At 42.7% G+C, this 18,979-nt stretch overlaps 2 protein-coding genes across 2 annotated transcripts; both read left to right on the top strand.

Annotated features, from left to right (window-relative positions):
- Positions 1 to 2,169: 2,169 nt before the first annotated feature.
- On the top strand, positions 2,170 to 3,156 carry LOC120226466 (olfactory receptor 51M1-like). The gene has a single exon (XM_039224658.1). The coding sequence runs from the start codon at positions 2,170 to 2,172 to the stop codon at positions 3,154 to 3,156; it is 987 nt and encodes a 328-aa protein (XP_039080589.1).
- Positions 3,157 to 12,087: 8,931 nt separating this feature from the next.
- On the top strand, positions 12,088 to 13,041 carry LOC120226468 (olfactory receptor 51L1-like). The gene has a single exon (XM_039224660.1). It carries the CDS (start codon positions 12,088 to 12,090, stop codon positions 13,039 to 13,041), a length of 954 nt encoding a protein of 317 aa, XP_039080591.1.
- The last annotated feature ends 5,938 nt before the right edge of the window (positions 13,042 to 18,979 follow it).

Below are 18,979 nucleotides of genomic sequence, written 5' to 3'. Positions count from 1 at the left end.
TCCAAAATGTTGTCTTGGATGATTACAAACTGGTAAACAATACTGTCAAAAATGCATAACTAGAAGGAGAATCAGGTGTGGAGAAGGTAGATGATGGACTCAAAATTAGATGTGTTGGGTTTAACTGGCATCCATTTTGAGACTAGCAGGAAGGCAGAGGTTTGGGCCTGATGCAGAGCAGAGTTGTCTAGACTAGAGATAAATATTTAGGGGGTATCAGTCTATAAGTAAAACAATAGCTTATGTAATTAGTAAGAAAGTATTTAACATCAGGAGCCTGAGTAACATGAGCAAATGAACATTTGAGCAATAGATAGGAAGGACTAAATAGGAGCTGTCATAAAAATTAGAAGAGAACCAGCATATACTGCCATCAGGAATTCCAGGACAGATCTTTAAAAAGAAGGAATAGTTCTAGAGATCAGGTGTGACTAAGTCTCTGTTGGATTCCACCCTTATGTGTCACTGGTGAGTTTAAAAAGTTTTGCTTTAGCTAAATTAAAAACAAAACAAAACAAAAAGCCATTGGGTGGTTGGGTTGGTTCAATAGTGAACTTAGGAGTGAAGAAACGGAGAGGATACATGTAGGTAGTTCTTTCGCCCCTTTCAAAGTGATGAAAGGCTAGCATTGGTCTTCCAGAATATTTTTCCTTATCACCACCTCCTCCGGCACTCTTTCCGGTGCTTGGCAGCATGCATTATCACCTCTACCTCCTCCTGGTACAGGTAAAGGGTACAGCCCTTTCCAATCCCATTTTATTCACTGAAACTTTAGCACTGAATCACTTTGCTCTTTCCACGACTGACCCAGACTAAATTCTTATGATGTCAATCCTCCCTCCCCTAATCCGATCAGCAGCCATACTCTCAGCACCCTGACCTCCTCTCAACAAGGATTGTGTCCTTTATCTTAAACCAGCAAAGCAACCCCATCCCATACTCTATAACCCTGGTCCATTTTCACCGTCTCTCACTCCTTCATGTCTTCACTTCTGTTTTTATGTAGAGCAGTGTCCACTGCACATCATCATAATCACTCCTTTGATACACTCAGAACTGTAGTCATGCTAGCTTACCCAAACTTCAACTCTCTACATACTTCTCTTCTGCATTTGAGCAAATAAGCATAGTGGTTAAAAACAGACCAGAATGCTGACCGGCTCCACTTTGCATTTATGAACAACCAATGGACCTCATCTCTACCTGGAATCCTACACTGCCTTGTCCATCGGAACACACTAGAATCATATTTGATTCCCAATCACTCTATGGAAATGCTCTCTCACAATCAGCCATGACTTCCTCATTGCTAAATCCTCTGGTCACTTCTCAGTCCTTATTACCTTGAACTGTTAGTGACATTATATAGAATTGATTAATCCCTCATGAAACATACACTCCAAACCACCATCTCCTGGTCTTTGCATGATTCAACTGGGATTTTCTTCTCTTAGACTATTTTACTGGAATCTCTCTTCTCAACCTCAAATTGCCAGATTTGCCCAGGGCTCAATACTAGAAGCCTCTCTCTACACTCACTTCTTAGGTTTTATCCAGCCTAATTACTAATATCTCTCAAATATATGTCTTTTCTCAACTTATTTCTGAGGTCTACATTTCCTATACTGAGTCAATGTAAACGAAACAAGTGAAAACCCTACCAGGGGTGGAGAGTGATTATAAGTTGAAATTTTGACATGTTTTGAAACAACTAGATGCAGATGCTCATCCAGCATGCTACAAGATATGGGAGACTAGAAATTTAAAAAAAAAAGGAGAGAAAAATTATGGGTTATATATATGATCTTTATCAATGTATGGATAGTAAATAAAATCATGTGAATGATGATATTGCCAAGAGAAACTATAGAGTATGGCCAGAAAATTGCCCAGAATAGGAATGGTTATAATTCAAGCATGAGCAATGAAGGGAAGCCAGCAAAGGAGGCTGGGAAAGAATAGACATTGCAGAAATGCTGATGAAAAGCTGGTGAGGGTGGTGCTGTCAAAGACCGTTTCAAATAGCAGTAGAATGGTAGAATTGATAAGAGTGAACTAGAGATACCAAAGATGCTGATGGTCATGATTCTCCTTCTGTGTGATTGTTAGTGAGACCAGGACAACTAATAACCAGAAATGTCCGTTTACTTTCAGCTCCACCTCTAAGGAATGCCAGCTCCTGTCAGTCCTCAATTCATGATCTTGTCCAACATCACTCTTTTTAGCCCCACACTCTACCTCACTGGCTTTCCTGGATTGGAAACCATCGAACATTGGATTTTCATCCCCTTTTTCCTTATGTACCTTGTGGCCATCTCAGGCAATTGTTTCATTCTGATAATTATTAAGACCAACTCTCGTCTGCACAGACCCATGTACTATCTACTTTCTTTTCTGGCCTTCACTGACCTGGGACTGTCAGTGTCTACCTTGCCCACTACTATGGGAATCTTTTGGTTCAAATCCCCTGGTATCTACTTTGCAGCTTGCCAAATCCAGATGTTCTGTATCCACTCATTTTCTTTCATGGAATCCTCAGTGCTCCTGATCATGTCCTTTGATCGCTTTTTGGCCATCTGCCACCCCCTTAGATACTCGGTCATTATCACTAGCCAGAGAGTGATCAGGGCAGGTCTGGCTGTCATCTTCCGGGGACCTGTGGCCTTAGTCCCCCTTGTCCTCCTCCTGAAGACTTTTCCCTACTGTGGGCCTCGAGTCCTTTCCCATTCATTCTGCCTCCACCAGGAAGTAATACACTTGGCCTGCACAGACACCACCTTTAACAACCTGTATGGGCTAGGAGTGGTGGTGTTCACTATGATGCTGGACCTGATGCTCATTGCACTGTCTTATGGGGTCATCCTGCACACCGTGGCAAGACTGGCCTCACAAGAGGAGCAGCTCCGAGCCTTCCAAACATGTACCTCACACCTCTGTGCTGTGCTGATATTCTTTGTGCCCATGGTGGGGCTGTCCCTGGTGCACCGCTTTGGGAAGCACGTCCCACTTGCTGTCCACCTTCTTATGGCCAATGTCTATCTCTTTGTGCCTCCCATGCTTAATCCAATCATCTACAGTATTAAGACCAAGGAGATCCGCCATGTCATCAGCAAACTCTTGGGTCATAGGAAAGTCAGGGCTGAGTCCTGGAGCTAAAGATTCTAGAGGGTACCCAGGAGAAGTCCCCAAATCAGGCCAAAGATTTACAAGACTGAGAACCTACCATCACTCCACATGTTCCCCAAGTTTTTTTCCACTGCCTTAATTAGAATACGTATGAATTTCTTTCTTGAGTTATGAATTAAGAGTGCTGATGTTCTCTTGCTTAAATTATCATGCCTCCTCCTATATGAGACTTTGCTGTCCTGGTAACACCAAAAACTGCCCAGAAGAAGACTCTGTTGAGGGTCATCATCAACGTACAAATATTAAAACAAAAATGAAAAAGGAATCATACAATAAAAAGCATCCAGAACAGAACCTAGCAAAGAAGACATAAATTCACCTCAAGAAAATACCTTCCTTAATGGGTTCCTTGGGACTACTTCCCTTTCCTCTACCTTGTCAAAGTCCTTCTCTTCATTTTCTGTCCTGGCTAAGCTGTATCCTTTGTACTCTTCAGTCACACTGGAAGAATCAGAACTTGTCACCCTTCCTAGTGGCTGATTTAGGTAGAACACCTCCAGATCTTTCTGTGGATGTGCTCCCTCCTGGTCCTGTTCATCTAGTAGAAGCCCTTAACCCCACTCCTAACTCTTCTCATCTCTGATTTTACCTTTCCTGTGGACTTACTGACAGGAAGCAGAAGTCGGTGTTTGCTCCTGGGTACTTCAATTTTGAGCTCTTGCACAATGACATGACTCATGGGCAAAATCTCAATGAAGGAAAATACCACAAACATTTGTAAGTCATGATCCCATCACTCAGGAGATTGTGAACCTAAAATTGGCAGAGAAGACTGCCCACACCACTGACTGAATGAAATTCATGTTGGAGTCTCAGCATTGGGGTTGCTTCCTCATGGACATTTCACTGAGAGGCCTCTCTCCAACACCAGAGTAGATACTCTATGTGTCTGCTCCCTCAGAACCCTGCATTTCCCAATGTAACATCTGTCACATAGTAATGTGCTGCTTCCTGCTCCAGCTTGACTTCTCATTCTCCTTTCTCTCTTTCTTTTTTTCCTTCTTTTTTTTTTTTTTTTGGTCTTTTTCCAGAATGGATTTCTAAATTAAGCTCCTTAGAGGAATTATGCACACCTTGTTAACCAGTACATCTCCATAAATACAATGAATGACTGGCAGAGAATAGATGCTCAAAGAATAAATGCTATTAATTTTGGGATACATAAATACATACATAGAGATTTAAAGCTAAGAAAAAGAACTTCTTTTCTAGAGAAACTTTTTCTCTTGACACCCAGAAAGACTGAAAAGATTCCCTTATAATGGCATTTATCAAAAGGTGTTCCTATTCAGTATCCCAAGCTCTGCATTCACTCCCTCTGGGCCTCCAGCCTCCTATGCTATAGGTTACTATGACCTGGAAGTGCTTCCTAAGAGTTACTCTTCACAGTTCTGGGGCATGGAAAACCCTTATATATAGTCCACCACCCCTCCTCCCTGAACTGGCTGAATAGAAACCTCGCTGAGTCTGTTTAATAAACTCAATTCTCTTGGGATGCCTGGGTGGCTGTTAGTTGTGTCCTACTTTGGCTCAGGTCATGATCTCACCATCGTGGGTTTGATCCCTGTGTTGGGCTCTGTGCTGACAGTTCAGACCTTGAAGCCTCCTTCAGATTCTGTGTCTCCCTCTCTCTGCCCTCCTCTACTTGTGCATGTGCTCTCGCTCTGTCTGTCTCGCTTTCTCTCTCAAAAATAAACATTAAAGTGTTGCCTGGATGACTCAGTTGATTGAGTGTCTGACTTTGCCTCAGGACATGATCTCATGGTTCATGAGTTCAAGCCCTGTGCGGGCTTGTGCGGACAGCTCAGAGCCTGGAGCCTGCTTCAGATTCTGTGTCTCCCTGTCTCTCTGGCCCTCCCACGCTCACACTCTGTCTCTCTCTCAAAAATAAATAAACATTAAAAAAACCCAAGTATGTATATAGATGTGCATTCACTCAAGTGATTATTATATCATTCTTTTTTAAAAAAATTGATTGATTGATTGATTGATTTAGAGAGGGAGAAAGACAGTACAAGTAGAGAAGGCCCAGAAAGAGAAGGAGAGAAAGAGAATTCCAAGCAGGCTCCACACTCAGCAGAAAACGTGATGTGGGAATAGAACCTACAACCCTGAGATCATGACCTGAGCCAAAATCAGGAGTCAGAGGCTTAACCAACTGAGCCACCCAGGGGGTCCTATTATATCATTCTTTATATTTTATAATTAAAATGTGTCCTATTTAAATACAAACAATCATACAAAATGAAATTTCAAAAAGAACAAAACTCTAAAACTGGATGTAAATGCTCTTGTGTTTCTGTAGTGTTCTGTGTGTACACGTGTGTGTGTGTGTGTGTGTGTGTGTAGGGCCACTGGAATCCCAATGGTTTGGGCGTGGGAGACCCTAAGGAGCACTAGAGCCTTTCCAGTCCTAAACTCAAGTGCTCTTTAACCATAGCTTCCATTCTGAGCTTTAACTGAAGTCCACATGGGAGGCCACACCACTGGATGGCAGCTCTGACACTCAGAATGGGCTTCCCCATACTCCACAGAAACTTGTTTTCTGTGGATCCTGTTAGCAGAACGAGGTATAAGGAACATAGGATTTGCATTTGGATTTGTTTGAGACCCATTTTTGCCACTTTTTAACAATCAGGCCACTAAATTTATTCCTTTTTGCCATTAGGAAATAAATAGAGATAATGACATATTTGAAAACTTCTACCTTACTGGAATTTAAAACTCAAATTGACATATTTTAATCTTCTTCTTTTTTAAAAAAATGTTTTATTTATTTCTGAGAGAGAGAGAGACAGCGTGAACAGGGGAGGGCCAGAGAGAGAGGGAGACACAGAATCTGAAGCAGTCTCCAGACTCTGAGCTAGCTGTCAGTACAGAACCCAATGCAGGGCTCGAACCCATGAAGCGTGACATCATGATCTGAGCCAAAGTCAGACGCTTAACCAACTGAGTGACTCAGGCACCCTTCGATTTGTCTTTTACGGAAAGCAAGATGCATTGAAAGACTTAAATGCATTCATACTCTGTGCCTCAGAAGCACCCCTTCTAGAAATCTATCCTACTAAAATAATTATGAATGAAAATGTGCATTCCCTGAGTACAAGGGCTTATTTTTTCTATGTCACAGAGCTATCTTTAGCATCTATACTGGTGCTCAATAAATATCTGTTGTATTAATAAATAAATGATTATTACACGCTAATTGTGTCATTGTTCATTACGATAAAAAAAAACCCTCTAAGCATCCAAGTATCCAGGCAGAGCATGTTACATAAATTATAGTATACTCATTTGATAAAATATTAGTTGGCTCTTAAAAAGTATACATAAATACTGAGAAGACTATTTTCAACATAATATTAAATTTAAATTTTCTGTGTAAAAGACAATTGCTGTGCAACAACTTTTAAACATTTATATTCACAGGAAAAAAACCTATGATATATATCCTTTTTCTATGCATTTCTCCATTATTTTCTTACTCAAAGTTTCCAAAAAAACATATTTGAGTTTTATAACCAAAGGGAATGTTTTACAAAGAGTACAAGAGAATGTATGTGTGATTATGTTGATGATGGCAATGATGATAAAAGCTAACAATTTTTTTAATGTTTTTTATTTATTTTTGAGAGACAGAGACAGCGTGTGAGTGGGGGAGGGGCAGAGAGAGAGAGAGAAGGAGACACAGAATACAAAGCAGGTGCCAGGGTCTGGGCTGTTAGCACATAGCCTGACACGGGGCTCGAACCCACAAACTGTGAGATCATGACCTCAGCCAAAGTCAGACGCTTAACTGACTGAGCAACCCAGGCGCCCCAAGAGCTAACAATTTTTATGCTCAGAGTTTTATTTAATTCTCACATCAAAGCTAGGAAGTAAGTGTTCTTGTGTTTGACATTTTAAAATGAGTACCCTGAGGTTCGCAGGGGAAAAGAATATCCCTTAATTAAATATTTCCTGCATCCTAGACCAAGACCCAATCACAAGTCTGTATGACTTTCTTAGACAGTTATGCCAGGCCTTCTCTCCAGACTGGGTCAGTCTATTCAGGACAAATGCCTGTTTTGCTGAAGGGAGTTCAACAAATACACACACACACACACACACACACACACACACAATTACTTAGTTTCTCCTTAACTTCTACACTACAAATGTGAACTTCTTTTAGTACTAAGTTCATAGAATTTCTAAACATGTGCAGTGTCTATGTTTTCAGCTACCGTGCCTTCCTCTTCAGTAAAAAAAGAGAACCAACCAACAAAATACAACTCATCAAAGTTACATTTATTCATGCTAATGACAATAAATTGCACAACGCATTCACTGGCACCAATTCTATGCTCCCATGTGCAAAATATCTTTACAATCATGTTATTTAATACCCTGATACATCTCTAAGACTTTGAAGCTGCCATTGTATTTGTAAAATACATATTTTTCATATAATGAAACACATTTTTCAGGTAATTGAAATTCACATAATTTTATAATGTTTTGCTTTGTGACAATTGTGAGCCTTTGTATGTTTCCTTCCCTATCTGGAATGCTGGATCCAGTGAAAGAGTAAAGAATATCTGTTAAATACTTATATTTCCTGTGAATCTTTTTGGTTTGTTACTCTGCCATGAAGAGTGAGTCCGTTTCAATTCTGCCTCCTACAAAACACAGTTTTGTAGAGATGTTCTCAAAAGCAGAGATTATGTCTTATCGATCTTTACATCTTTACATCTAAGTATATGTATTTGTTGAATGAATGAGCAAGAATCACTACCTAGTAGGAAAGAGAGTCTCAAAGGGAAGCTGGACTGGGAAATCACAGAAGGGTCAACCAATAAATTTTCTTGTAACAACAAGCAGCTAGTGGGAGAATAGAGAATAAAGAATCTGTTCTACTGAAATATTTCATGGTGGTACTTGAGAGTTACTAAGTTTCCATGGAAGAAAAATGGTGTGCCCAACAATTAAGTTCTGGGAAGATACTGATCCCTCTTCGGTGCCTGAAGGTCTACAATCATCTAAGGAGTTTCCTCTGAGGGCCTAAGACCCCAGGGAAGACAGAGAGCCGTACAAGTGCCATTGCAGCAGAGCATCCTGATTTAATCAGAAGAGACCGGGACAGAAAGTGAGAAGAGCTACAGGGTTGGAGAAAGAAGCCACAGACGGCAAGGGACCAGTAAGTTGTTGAAGGTGGATAGAGGCAGCCAACCCAATGATCTCTCGTACCTCTTATCTAGCAAGTCTACAAGGCGGGTGATGGTATAGGGCAGCTTCCAGGATTACGGCCAGTCTGTGCTTAGAGCTGCTGTCCCATGTATCTCCCCCTGGATCTTTTGGGTTAGAAAGAGAGACCAGAATTTGTTACTGGGGGTTGGTGTGCAAACACAGCAGCTTCTTGGGTAAGATCTGAAACTGGTTCTGGTACCTGGAGGGCAGGGAGAGATTGAAGATGGAGACAGGCCCCTCCAGATTGGCAGATGGCAGGTTTAATAAGCAAGGGAACTTTTATACAAGGCACGTGTTGGGCACCACAAGGAAAGTAGTTCTCTGCACCCACCACCAGAATCTTAACTGGGGTCGGTCATGCACACCATGCAGATGGGCTCAACAACACCTTCCTGTCTTAAGGTTGTGTCCTTGGAGCAGCTTCTGAGAGTGGGGAGGGCAAGGTGGAATGCATATTCCAAGACTAGAGGAGAGGGTCATAAGTCTTGGGTTACCTGGGTCCATCTTGTAGGTCAACCTAGAGTCATGCCCTCTTGGTGACCTCTCCTAGCACTGGCTGGGCTTCGGACTAGAATGATACAGGATTATGACAGGGATGGATCATAATCTCTACTCTATCCCAATTTATGTGGCTCCCCACATAGTTTCCCTGGAAAGAAGACAGGAACATGTAGAAATTTTCCATCACAGAAAAAGCCTAAGGTGCAGAAGGATTTGGTCACTTCACCAAAGTCCTGTGGCTGGCTGTCCAGAAACTGCTTAAAGAGCTCAGAGTCCCAACCCTGAACTTCTCACTCCTGGCTACTGCTGGATCACTTATCTGCTTTCCCTGAGAGGCCGCTGCAGAAGTGAAGGGAAGAGCTATGGCTCACATATGGTAGAGAACTGTTGTGGAGATCTTCCAATAAGAAGGCAGTGCTGAAAACTACACTCAACAACCTACATCTGTTGAGTGTATGGTTCTAACTGCACCCCATTTAGACTTTCTTATAAATGGCTCCATAATCGACAGTGTGGGTACTGTGGCCCACTCCTTCAGATGAGAAAACTGAGATTAAGCAAAGAATGTGCCCAACTACAGAGTTAATCAATGTGGGAGTTATGATTGGAATGCAGGTGTGGCTCCAGAGCTACTTTTCTTCACCACTACCCTGTGCAGCCTAATGAACTGTGTCTGGGGGGCCACAGGTCTCCACAGATTCTTCACTGCCCAGTGCGCTTGAGAGGGTGAGACTGAACAGAGGGCTGTGGGAGATTCCTGGGTACTCCCCAACCCTCTGTTCCTCATGCTTCTCCATGTCAGCACCTCAGTGTTTGACGTCCCCCATCCCCTGCCTCTCTGCTGCCCAGCCTCTCTCTCATGTGGTCTCTACAGGAGATTTTTCCTTCTCCTCAATCTCCCTCTTTTGTTCGACTCTGCCCCTTCCCTTCTGCTTTCCGTCTCCTCCCCCATCCTCCCTCATCCTCAAGCTTCCTATCAGTTTAGCTCTTGGTTTTCCCCTTCACTGTCCCTCAGATTCTATCCTCTCCCCCATTCTCAGTTCATGTCTGTCTGGCACCAGTCTCCCTCCTTTCAGCCTTCCAGAAACCTCTCTCTGATGTCAGCTTCGCCATCCTCTGGCTCCTCCGTCCTCCCAGATCTGCTTCACATGCCCTCATCTTGTCTGCCTCAGGCTCTTCCTTGAAGTCACACAAGCGCCTTTCTCCCTGACACCCGGCCAGTCTTTTTCTGTCCTTCAACATCTTCCTCATGAGCGTTCACCATACTCTGTCCTTCTTCATCCATTTCCTCCTCTTCCAGCCTCCTCTGCATCCTGAACCCTGGGTCTCCCCAACTTGCCTCTCAGCATAGTCTTATTAAGGCCACCATTTCACTATCTCTCTTTCTTCCTCTAGTTGACGCTCATTATACCTTCCCCCGTTCCTCAGCTTCATGTCTGTCCCTCAGTATGTGTTGTGATCCATTCCTCAGTATCCCTTTTACCACTTTCCCCCAATTACTCCCTCAGTCTGTTTGGCTGTCAGTAGTTCCCCAGTCTTTCAAAGGCACATGGCACTTATGCCGAGGTCTAAAGCACTCTCATATTAAAGAGGAGATGGAGTTAATTTTTGCATAATAGGAGGAGATAAAGAGTAAAATCCATAGGGGAAGAATATAAGAAAATCAGTGGTTTGATAACAATAACAGATGTATTTATCGTTTATTATATTCCAGACTTGGTGGTAAATTTTATGTAATTGTGCAGCAATTAAAGCACATCCATTCTTTAATTAGGAAATGTCATTATCATTCTTTTACTGATGAGGATGCAGAAGCAAATGTTATATGAGACACGGAGATCCAAGATAGCAGGGCTTGCCTTGTGAGCACCTCCCCAGGTAGCCCTATCTTTATTAGTTTTCAATAAGCTGATTCAAGCAAAGAACAAGCTTTGTCATTATTGCTTCTGTTTCAAGGTACACTTACAGACATGCAGTTTTCACAATAGCTACTTGGGAAATACTACTCTAATAAATTGTCCTGATTGATTAAAGTGGTGTCAGGTCTCCAGCTTGATTTCTGAGGAGAAGTACCTTTAAAAACACAGAGAAAGAAACAGAGAGGGGGCAGGGGAGAAAGAGAGAGAGAGAAAGAGAGAAAGAAAGAGAGAAAGACAGAGAAATAAAGAGGCATGCTTGGGTGGCTCAGTCAGTTAAGCATCTGACTTCGACTCAGGTCATGATCTTATGGTTTGTGGGTTCGAGTCTTACATCGGGATCTCTGCTCTCAGCACAGAGCCTGCTTTGAATCTTCTGTCTCCTCTCTTTCTCTCTGCCACTCATCCACTCATGTACACCCACACACACACTCTCTCAAAAATAAATAAACATTAAAACAAAGGAAGGAAGGAAGGGAGGAAGGGATGGAGAGAGGGAGCAGCAGGCATGTCAGTGGACTCTGAAATTAGATTTAAAAATAAAGAAATTTGAGGAATTATGGTAAAGGAAGCAACTTTAAAGAGGTAGCCTGTATAGGATGAATTAGCATGACTTCCCAGGGACCTTAGATGCTTGAGGCATGAGGTACCAGAGAGCGAGTCCTGGGTTCTTTGAGAAGGGTTGGGTGTGGGAGGAAGCAGGATACCTTTTCTCTCAATCACAGGGATACGTGCAGAGGATCTCATAATGACAATGAGGAGATAGAGTGGAGAGCAGACTGGATGAGGAAACTCTAAGGCATTCTCTATTTGCTTAGGAAAATTAGATATAATTTCTTCTACAGGAGAAGCCCGAAGGGGTAAGGTCAGACAAAGAAGACAACTTAGGAGTACCAGAATTTCAGAGTATCTCAGCATCCTATTAAGTTAGAGCTCTAGATTTTTCTACATTTAAAAAAACAACAACCCTACCTTTCACTACCTGGTTAAGAACAAAGGTAGAGAAAACCCTTATTGAGACTTACTGTCACTGAGATAAGTAGAGAGTTGGATGGGAAGAAGAGAAAGGAGGAAGCAGGAAAAGGACAAGCTGTGTGGACAGTGGTGAATTGAGAGGTCACTGAGTCCACAGTGCCCAGAGGCCAGGCGGGCCAGCAGGGGACTGGTGTCCAGTGAGAGCAGGTGTGCTGATGGTCATGGTCTAGTAACCTTCAACATACTACCCCTTTTCCTAGAGTGAATAGACTTCTTGAGAATGAGGATATCCACCCTACCAAATGACAACACTACCTTCTCTATGTTCCTGCTGACAGGCTTCCCAGGCTTGGAATGGGCTCACCACTGGATCTCACTACCCATTTTTGTAGGATACTTGGTGGCCCTTGTAGGTAATGCTACCATCTTGCATCTGGTACGAACTGAGCCTTCTCTCCATCAGCCCATGTACTACTTCCTGGCCATCCTGGCAGTGACGGACTTGGGCCTGTGCATGTCCACGCTGCCCTCGGTTCTGGGTGTGCTGTGGTTTGATGCCCGGGTGGTGGGCCTGGTGCCCTGTGTTCTGCAGCAGCACTTTCTACACTCCTTCTCCTTCATGGAGTCAGCCGTACTCTTCGCTATGGCTCTGGACCGCCTGGTGGCCATCCGATTCCCACTGCGCTATGCATCAGTGCTCACAGGTCCTCGTGTGGCCCTGGCCGGGGCTGTGCTGGGCATGCGGAGTGCTGCCATCACTGCCGCACCTTCACTGCACTTACTGAAGTTTGACTACTGTCACCCCGGGGCGCTCTCCCATGCCTACTGCCTTCACCAGGACATGATCCGCCTGGCCTGCTCTGACACACGTTTCAACAGACTCTATGGGCTGTGCATCATCATGCTGGCCATGGGCTCTGATGTCCTTTTCATCTTGCTCTCCTACACTATCATCCTCCGCACCGTGCTGGCCATCGCCTCTGCCGGGGAAAGGCTCAAGGCGCTCAACACCTGTGTCTCGCACATTCTGGCTGTGCTCTGCTTCTATGTGCCTGTGCTAGGCCTGTCCATCTTGCACAGGTTTGGGCACCACACCTCACCCTTGGTGCATATCCTCATGGGCACTGTGTCTGTGCTCTTCCCACCCCTGATGAACCCTGTTATCTACAGCATCAAGACCCAGCAGATTCGCAGGGCCATCCTCAAGGTGGTTTCACTGGGGAAGACACAGTGAGACACTGGGAATGGACTACAGCAATTCCAAATGAAGAATGCATAAAACCCTGTTTTTAGAGCCTTCATACCACAAAGCAGGTGCTGTTTACCTATCTTAGTTTGATCAATTGATGGTACATCATGAGTTGACTCTAATGTTAAACGCAAATAAAGTTGATGCTTATTATTACTTATGTATACACTTACAAATATATATCCACTACTTTCTTACTTAAAAAGAATGATTCTATTTTTTTACTTAAATGTTTGCATGTTCAAAGTGATTTTTGTGTTTTCTCCTCTACTGATTTGGTAGAGTTTTAATTCTACAGTAATGTCATTGGGGATATGAGAAATTTTGGGGGTTAACCTAAGAGATGGCCACCTTTCATCAAAATATAATATTTCTACTATATACATTCACCAGGGACAACCTATTCTTAGATCTAAGCTGAACTTTCTAATGTTTCTTTTTTTGACAGAACTAAGTTTAGGAGAGGCATAAAGTCCTAATTTATAACCAGAGTGAGAAAAATTGGGGTTGGGAGTGTGTTGGATCCATAGGTAGTGTGATGATCTGACAGAAGCGTGTCCTTGAGTCACCAACCTAACAAAAGAACTGCCAGATCTGAGTACAAGGTGCAGATTCCAAGGGCTGCTTGATCATACTTTGCCAGTTTCAGCACAAGGCAATTTCTGCTGTCTCTAACAGATACAGGAATGTCACTGACCAATATGAGACAATTATAAGAGTATTTTAGAAGACTCTTTAAGCAAATATATACCGACCTACAAATACTTAAGATTATAGAGAAATGCAATACATTCATGCACATACACAGACATGACTCTATACTCAATTGCACCTTTTTCTCAGATCTGGAGGTTCTTTCCTTGGGTTAGTGACTGAAGGACATACCTCTGTCATATCACCACCTATGTGACTATATGTTCAATGGTAAATATATTTGTGGATACATGCTCATACATTCATGCAACCTTGCAGACAAAATTCTCAAACAAGGAACATGGTTATGCATACATTTACATACACTTGCACCCACAGGCACATGTTCATATACCTATTTATATAAATTTACACACTCACAAATGCACATAAAAGCATGCTCACATAGATATGTATGTTCACACATCCACACGCACATGCACCATCTTGTTCTATATTTTCTCAGAGTTTGACTTGTGGCTCCAAAGAGAGCATCTCCTGGGATCCTCTGCTCTTGGCCTCATTACTCCTGCAGGCCTGGAGGCAGCACATTCTTCTGAGGCTGGTTTGCCTGTGTCTCCCAGGGAACTGACTAGCAAAACTGGGGGAAGCAGAAGGCTAGAGCTGAAGTCATGATAAAGAAGGTCAGTCAGCCTGTTTCCAGGGGGTGAGTTGGAGATCTGGCCTGAGACCAGCTACCTTGAAGGGCTGGGGGGTTTTCATAGGGGAGGAGCGGAGTTGGCCTGGAAGTCCAGCCTGTGGGATCAGGAGAAGGAGAAATCTGTTCAGGTGAGCTAAACCTGGGGTTTTCGGTCTGAGATGCATGTCATTTCCAGCACAGGCTTACCAAGAAAGACCCTTCCCGGGAGGATGAAGACTTATCCAGAAACCCTCAGGCAGAGAAACACTTGAGTTTGTTTTACTCAACTCTTCTCTGTTAATTCAGGAAACCTGGGATAGGGAAACCTCCATTTTGTCCCCAAATCTAGATCTTTTTAAGCCAGATATTTAATTCCCTTTTTAAATCTTTGTTTCTTAGGGTGATTTACCCTCCTCTCCTTCACTTTCTACACCATAAGTCCTGTCCCCTCTGTCCCATGCAGGCAGCCACATAACCTGTGGGGCCTGGTCCCATTCAACCCTAGCTCCTCAATGACCTGTGCTTTTCACTGTCCTGCATCCCGACCCGCTGACTCATCACCTCACCCACCTATTTATCCTTAGCTTCCTTGTGTGGCCTTTGTCCAGGTTTCCTTGCTCTCCTTGTTAACTGCATTTTTGCCAGTGGGGCTGGGCAAGTCACTCGAAATGCCAACTTCTCACTCTCAAGCTATAAAATGTGTAAGCGTGGATCATTTTAAGTATTGTGAGGATAAGACCTGCTTTAGCCTCTTCTCATAATATTTCCAACTCAACCCACACACCTCATTCATCAGCATGGATCTCAGAACTCCTATAATAACAGCTCTTCATATACAATGAGGTAAAAGGATAGTACATATTTTTGTCTTCAGAGAGATTCTCATCTGATAGAAGAAGACAAAGTTCTTCTAGCATTTTCCACCCCAAGCTCCCAGCTGGAATATATCATCATACATCAATATGTACCTTCTTTCCTGTTTCCTTCCTCCCTGTATCCCTTCCTTTTATTAAGCCTTGGTGGCATGGCTTAATAAAATATAGGTCCTGAGTCTTCCTTGAACGACTAACAAACAACTAAACACGATATATGGGACTGAGTGCTACAGTAGACATGAGTGCTAGTGCAGGAAGTGATTAACCACATGCCTGACGTGAGGAAGACACCTCAAGACTGACGTCTGAGCCAGATGTTACACAGCCATGGTGCAGGTTGTACTTGTTCAAAAATATAATTTTTAGTGGAACTGAATGCTGAAGTGCTGAAGAAAGGAAAAGCAGGGGCGCCTGGGTGGCTCAGTCGGTTAAGCGTCCGACTTTTGCTTAGGTCATGATCTTGCGGTTCGTGGGTTCGAGCCCCGCATTGGGCTCTGTGCTGACTGCCAGCTCAGAGCCTGGAGCCTATTTCAGAGTCTGTGTCTCCCTCTCTCTTTGACCCTCCCCTGCTCACGCTGTCTCTCTCTCTCCTAGAAATAAATAAAAAAAAATTAAAAAAATTAAAAAAAAAAAAGAAAGGAAAAGCAGGAGTGGAAATCAAAACATGGCAAAAACAAAACAAAAAAGTGCCGGAATTGCCAGGAGGAAAAAGACATGTTAGGACGTGCCAGTCAAGAAACTAAATCTCACTGGGGTTTTATCCGCACCAAGAAGTGTGCTGTTCAAAGAGGATGCACATATGGGATACGAAGACTTTTCCTCCCATCCTCAATCATAGCGGGGGAGCAAAACACAGTGTTCTTCTTACTAATTCGAACTGATGGATGATGTTCGGATGCTACTGACTCGCCCTCCACCAGACCATTTTGAAGCACCAGGGGGATCTCATGCATCTTAGAATCAGGTCTCTTCCCTTTTTTTTCCTTAGTGTCTCTAAAATTAATACACTGGCCAACAGACAATGAAGATGACAAACCCAAACTTTGTCAGTGGCCTGGATCCAGTGGCCTGGATCCCAGACCACTTCTCCCTTCCCACAGCCTGTGTCACCCAGAGGCATATTCCTTTGACGTGATGGGTGATACTCGGTACTGGCAGTTCTACACAGGACTACACAAAACATTTTTTGTTTGTTGGCCTGTCTGTTCATTTGTTTGTTTGTTTTTAATGCTCACAGGTGCTTTTGGAAAGCAGCAGCCTTTTAAAATAGGGGTGACATGTAGTGCCCCTGATGGATCAGGAAGCAGAAGTAAATGATGCCTCAGAGGTATTCCAGACACTTGTAATGGCTCAATGTAAAGAGGCAGGCACAAAGAAACAAAGTTGATTTCCTCAATCTAGAAAATTGTAGGGAATTAAGAAATTGCTTAATTGCAAAGAAAAAGAAAAGAAAAAGAATACTATCCATAAGTATGGGAGAGAAAGGTCCGAGTGAAAAATGATTATATAAAAAGTAAATGCCTGACTTTCATTGAGATTATTATTATCATTATTTAAACTGCAATAGTAACAGTTATGAAAGTGTATTGTATGCTAACTGCTCCATACAGGTTCACTTGTTTAAGCTTCAAACCAGCCTGTGGCTACATATTGTAATTTTCTCTGCTTTACAGATAGGGAATGGAGAGCCCCTCAGAAGGTGACTGAGCCAGGATTCCAGCAAAGTCAATCTGCTTCCAGTCTGCAACCCTACCTTTTATGCACACTGCTCCCAAATTGCAAAATATATGACATGAAAAATCTTGGAGCAATAAATAAAGTACATGACTGTAAATCAATACTGAACTCTTAAGTAATCTGAGGAATTGCTAAACACTTACCAGAATCTTATGCACTATAAAAAGAAGTAAATGACTTAAACTATTACAGGCAGAATTGAGGAATGGAAGGTCAAGCTGAAAGGGACAATATATCCCAAATACTAGTTAGAAAAGTGGTCAGGCTCAGAGTAGCAGCAGCATAAAGGGTTTCTGGTCAAGGAATGCCTATGTCATCACTGAAATCTATCTCTCAGAGAGAAGCCATGGTTCTTCACCAAAGACCTAATTATCTCCCATAACGGCCAATATTACTTTCTTACAGCTGGTGATTACTGGGTACCTTATAAGACTCTTTTATATACATTATTATATTTAGTCCCCTTATTTTTTTCTGTATACTATATGACTATTTCCATTTTACATATTTAAACACAAAGCCCACTAAAAAGTAGAAATTAGGAATTTAAAAACATGTTTACAGACTCAGCTGTATCCCATCCTCCAGTACCTCCAACTTCCTCCACGCCTATATATTTCCCCCAATGTCATGTTTTTGTGTTTGCTTCCAGAGACATATTGCGAGTTGGGGAAGGGCAGAGAGAGACAGAGACATAGAATCTGAAGCAGGATCCAGACTCTGAGTTGTCAGCACAGAGCCTGATGCAGGGTTTGAACTCATGAACAGTGAGATCGTGATGTGAGCCGAAGCTGGATGCTAAACTGACTGAGCCATTCAGGGGTCCCAAGATATGATTTCTATACTTGATGAGAGAGATATCATTTTCTACTTCTCTTGTTTTTCTTTCTAACACATAGATTTCGACTGATCTTTCATCCTGAGGTCAGAAGTTTTCTCATAGATACATCTTGGTATGTAGAGGTCTCTGCCTCTCTCAACAGATACATCTTTTGGATAGTGCCCTTCTCAGGCAGGGTTACAGAAGGTATCAGCACGATGGAGGTGGGCCACCATAAGTAAAGAACTTTGTTTTTGTATGTGCAGTTTCAGAAACATGGTCTGAAGGGACCATACTCCGGAACTACTGCCCATCATTCCCATTGACACAGCAAGTATTGATTAACCACGCGGTCATGTGTGGATTGACAACGGGAGAGGAATTCTCCAATGGGCAGAATACATCTTTCCATTAATAGAAATTCTAGTGGGCTCTTTTCATTAACCTTAAAAACATTGAATTTTTCTGTGCTTTCCTCCATGGTGTGTAAGAGCCAAAGGGATCATCCAGAAGGTTGAAGAAAGAACGTAGAGACCTGAGCCCATTTTAGGGATGTTTATCCAGTAAAACTAGATAAATCTGTGTTTCCAGTGGAGAGCAGTCTTCGATGATGCTTGGAGTAGCAGAGATGGGATTTTACTATCTGTATCTCCTCATCAAGTCTATGCTAACATTGAAGTAATTTTATTCTTAACCCCCATCCCCATTGGCTCCTTCAAATCCAACACCTTCTAACAGGGAATTTATAGAAAGTCTGGTAGATTACAGCTCTCTTTGTGTTAGTGTTCTTCTAACGATGTCTTTTTAAAACTACACAATACCCTCTCTCTTGATGGAGATACGGAAAACATTCAGTTCCTACCAAATATACTCAGTGAAACCACTATGGATTAGTCTTAAATATGAATGTTAAAATACTCTACCAGATCCCTTTATTCTGGAGATATACCTATTTTCAAGTATGACTCCACATTTTTGTTTAGCATTGAAGACCAAAAGGTACTGGTCATGAATGGGAGAAAAGACATAAGTTGGAAGATTCTACAAGGCAGAGGAAACTGCAGGTGCCCAGTCTCCAATAACCTTTATGTGTCTCACCCCAGGTTGGATCTCTGTCACCTGCCTTGGTCAAAGTACCTGGACTCCAGACATAGGAAA

Source organism: Hyaena hyaena, unplaced genomic scaffold (genome assembly GCF_003009895.1).
Source record: "Hyaena hyaena isolate Hyena2069 unplaced genomic scaffold, ASM300989v1 scaffold_1698, whole genome shotgun sequence".
NCBI lineage: Eukaryota > Metazoa > Chordata > Mammalia > Carnivora > Hyaenidae > Hyaena > Hyaena hyaena.
The sequence above is the reverse complement of the archived record's forward strand: the minus strand, read 5'-3'. Positions and strand labels throughout refer to the sequence as shown.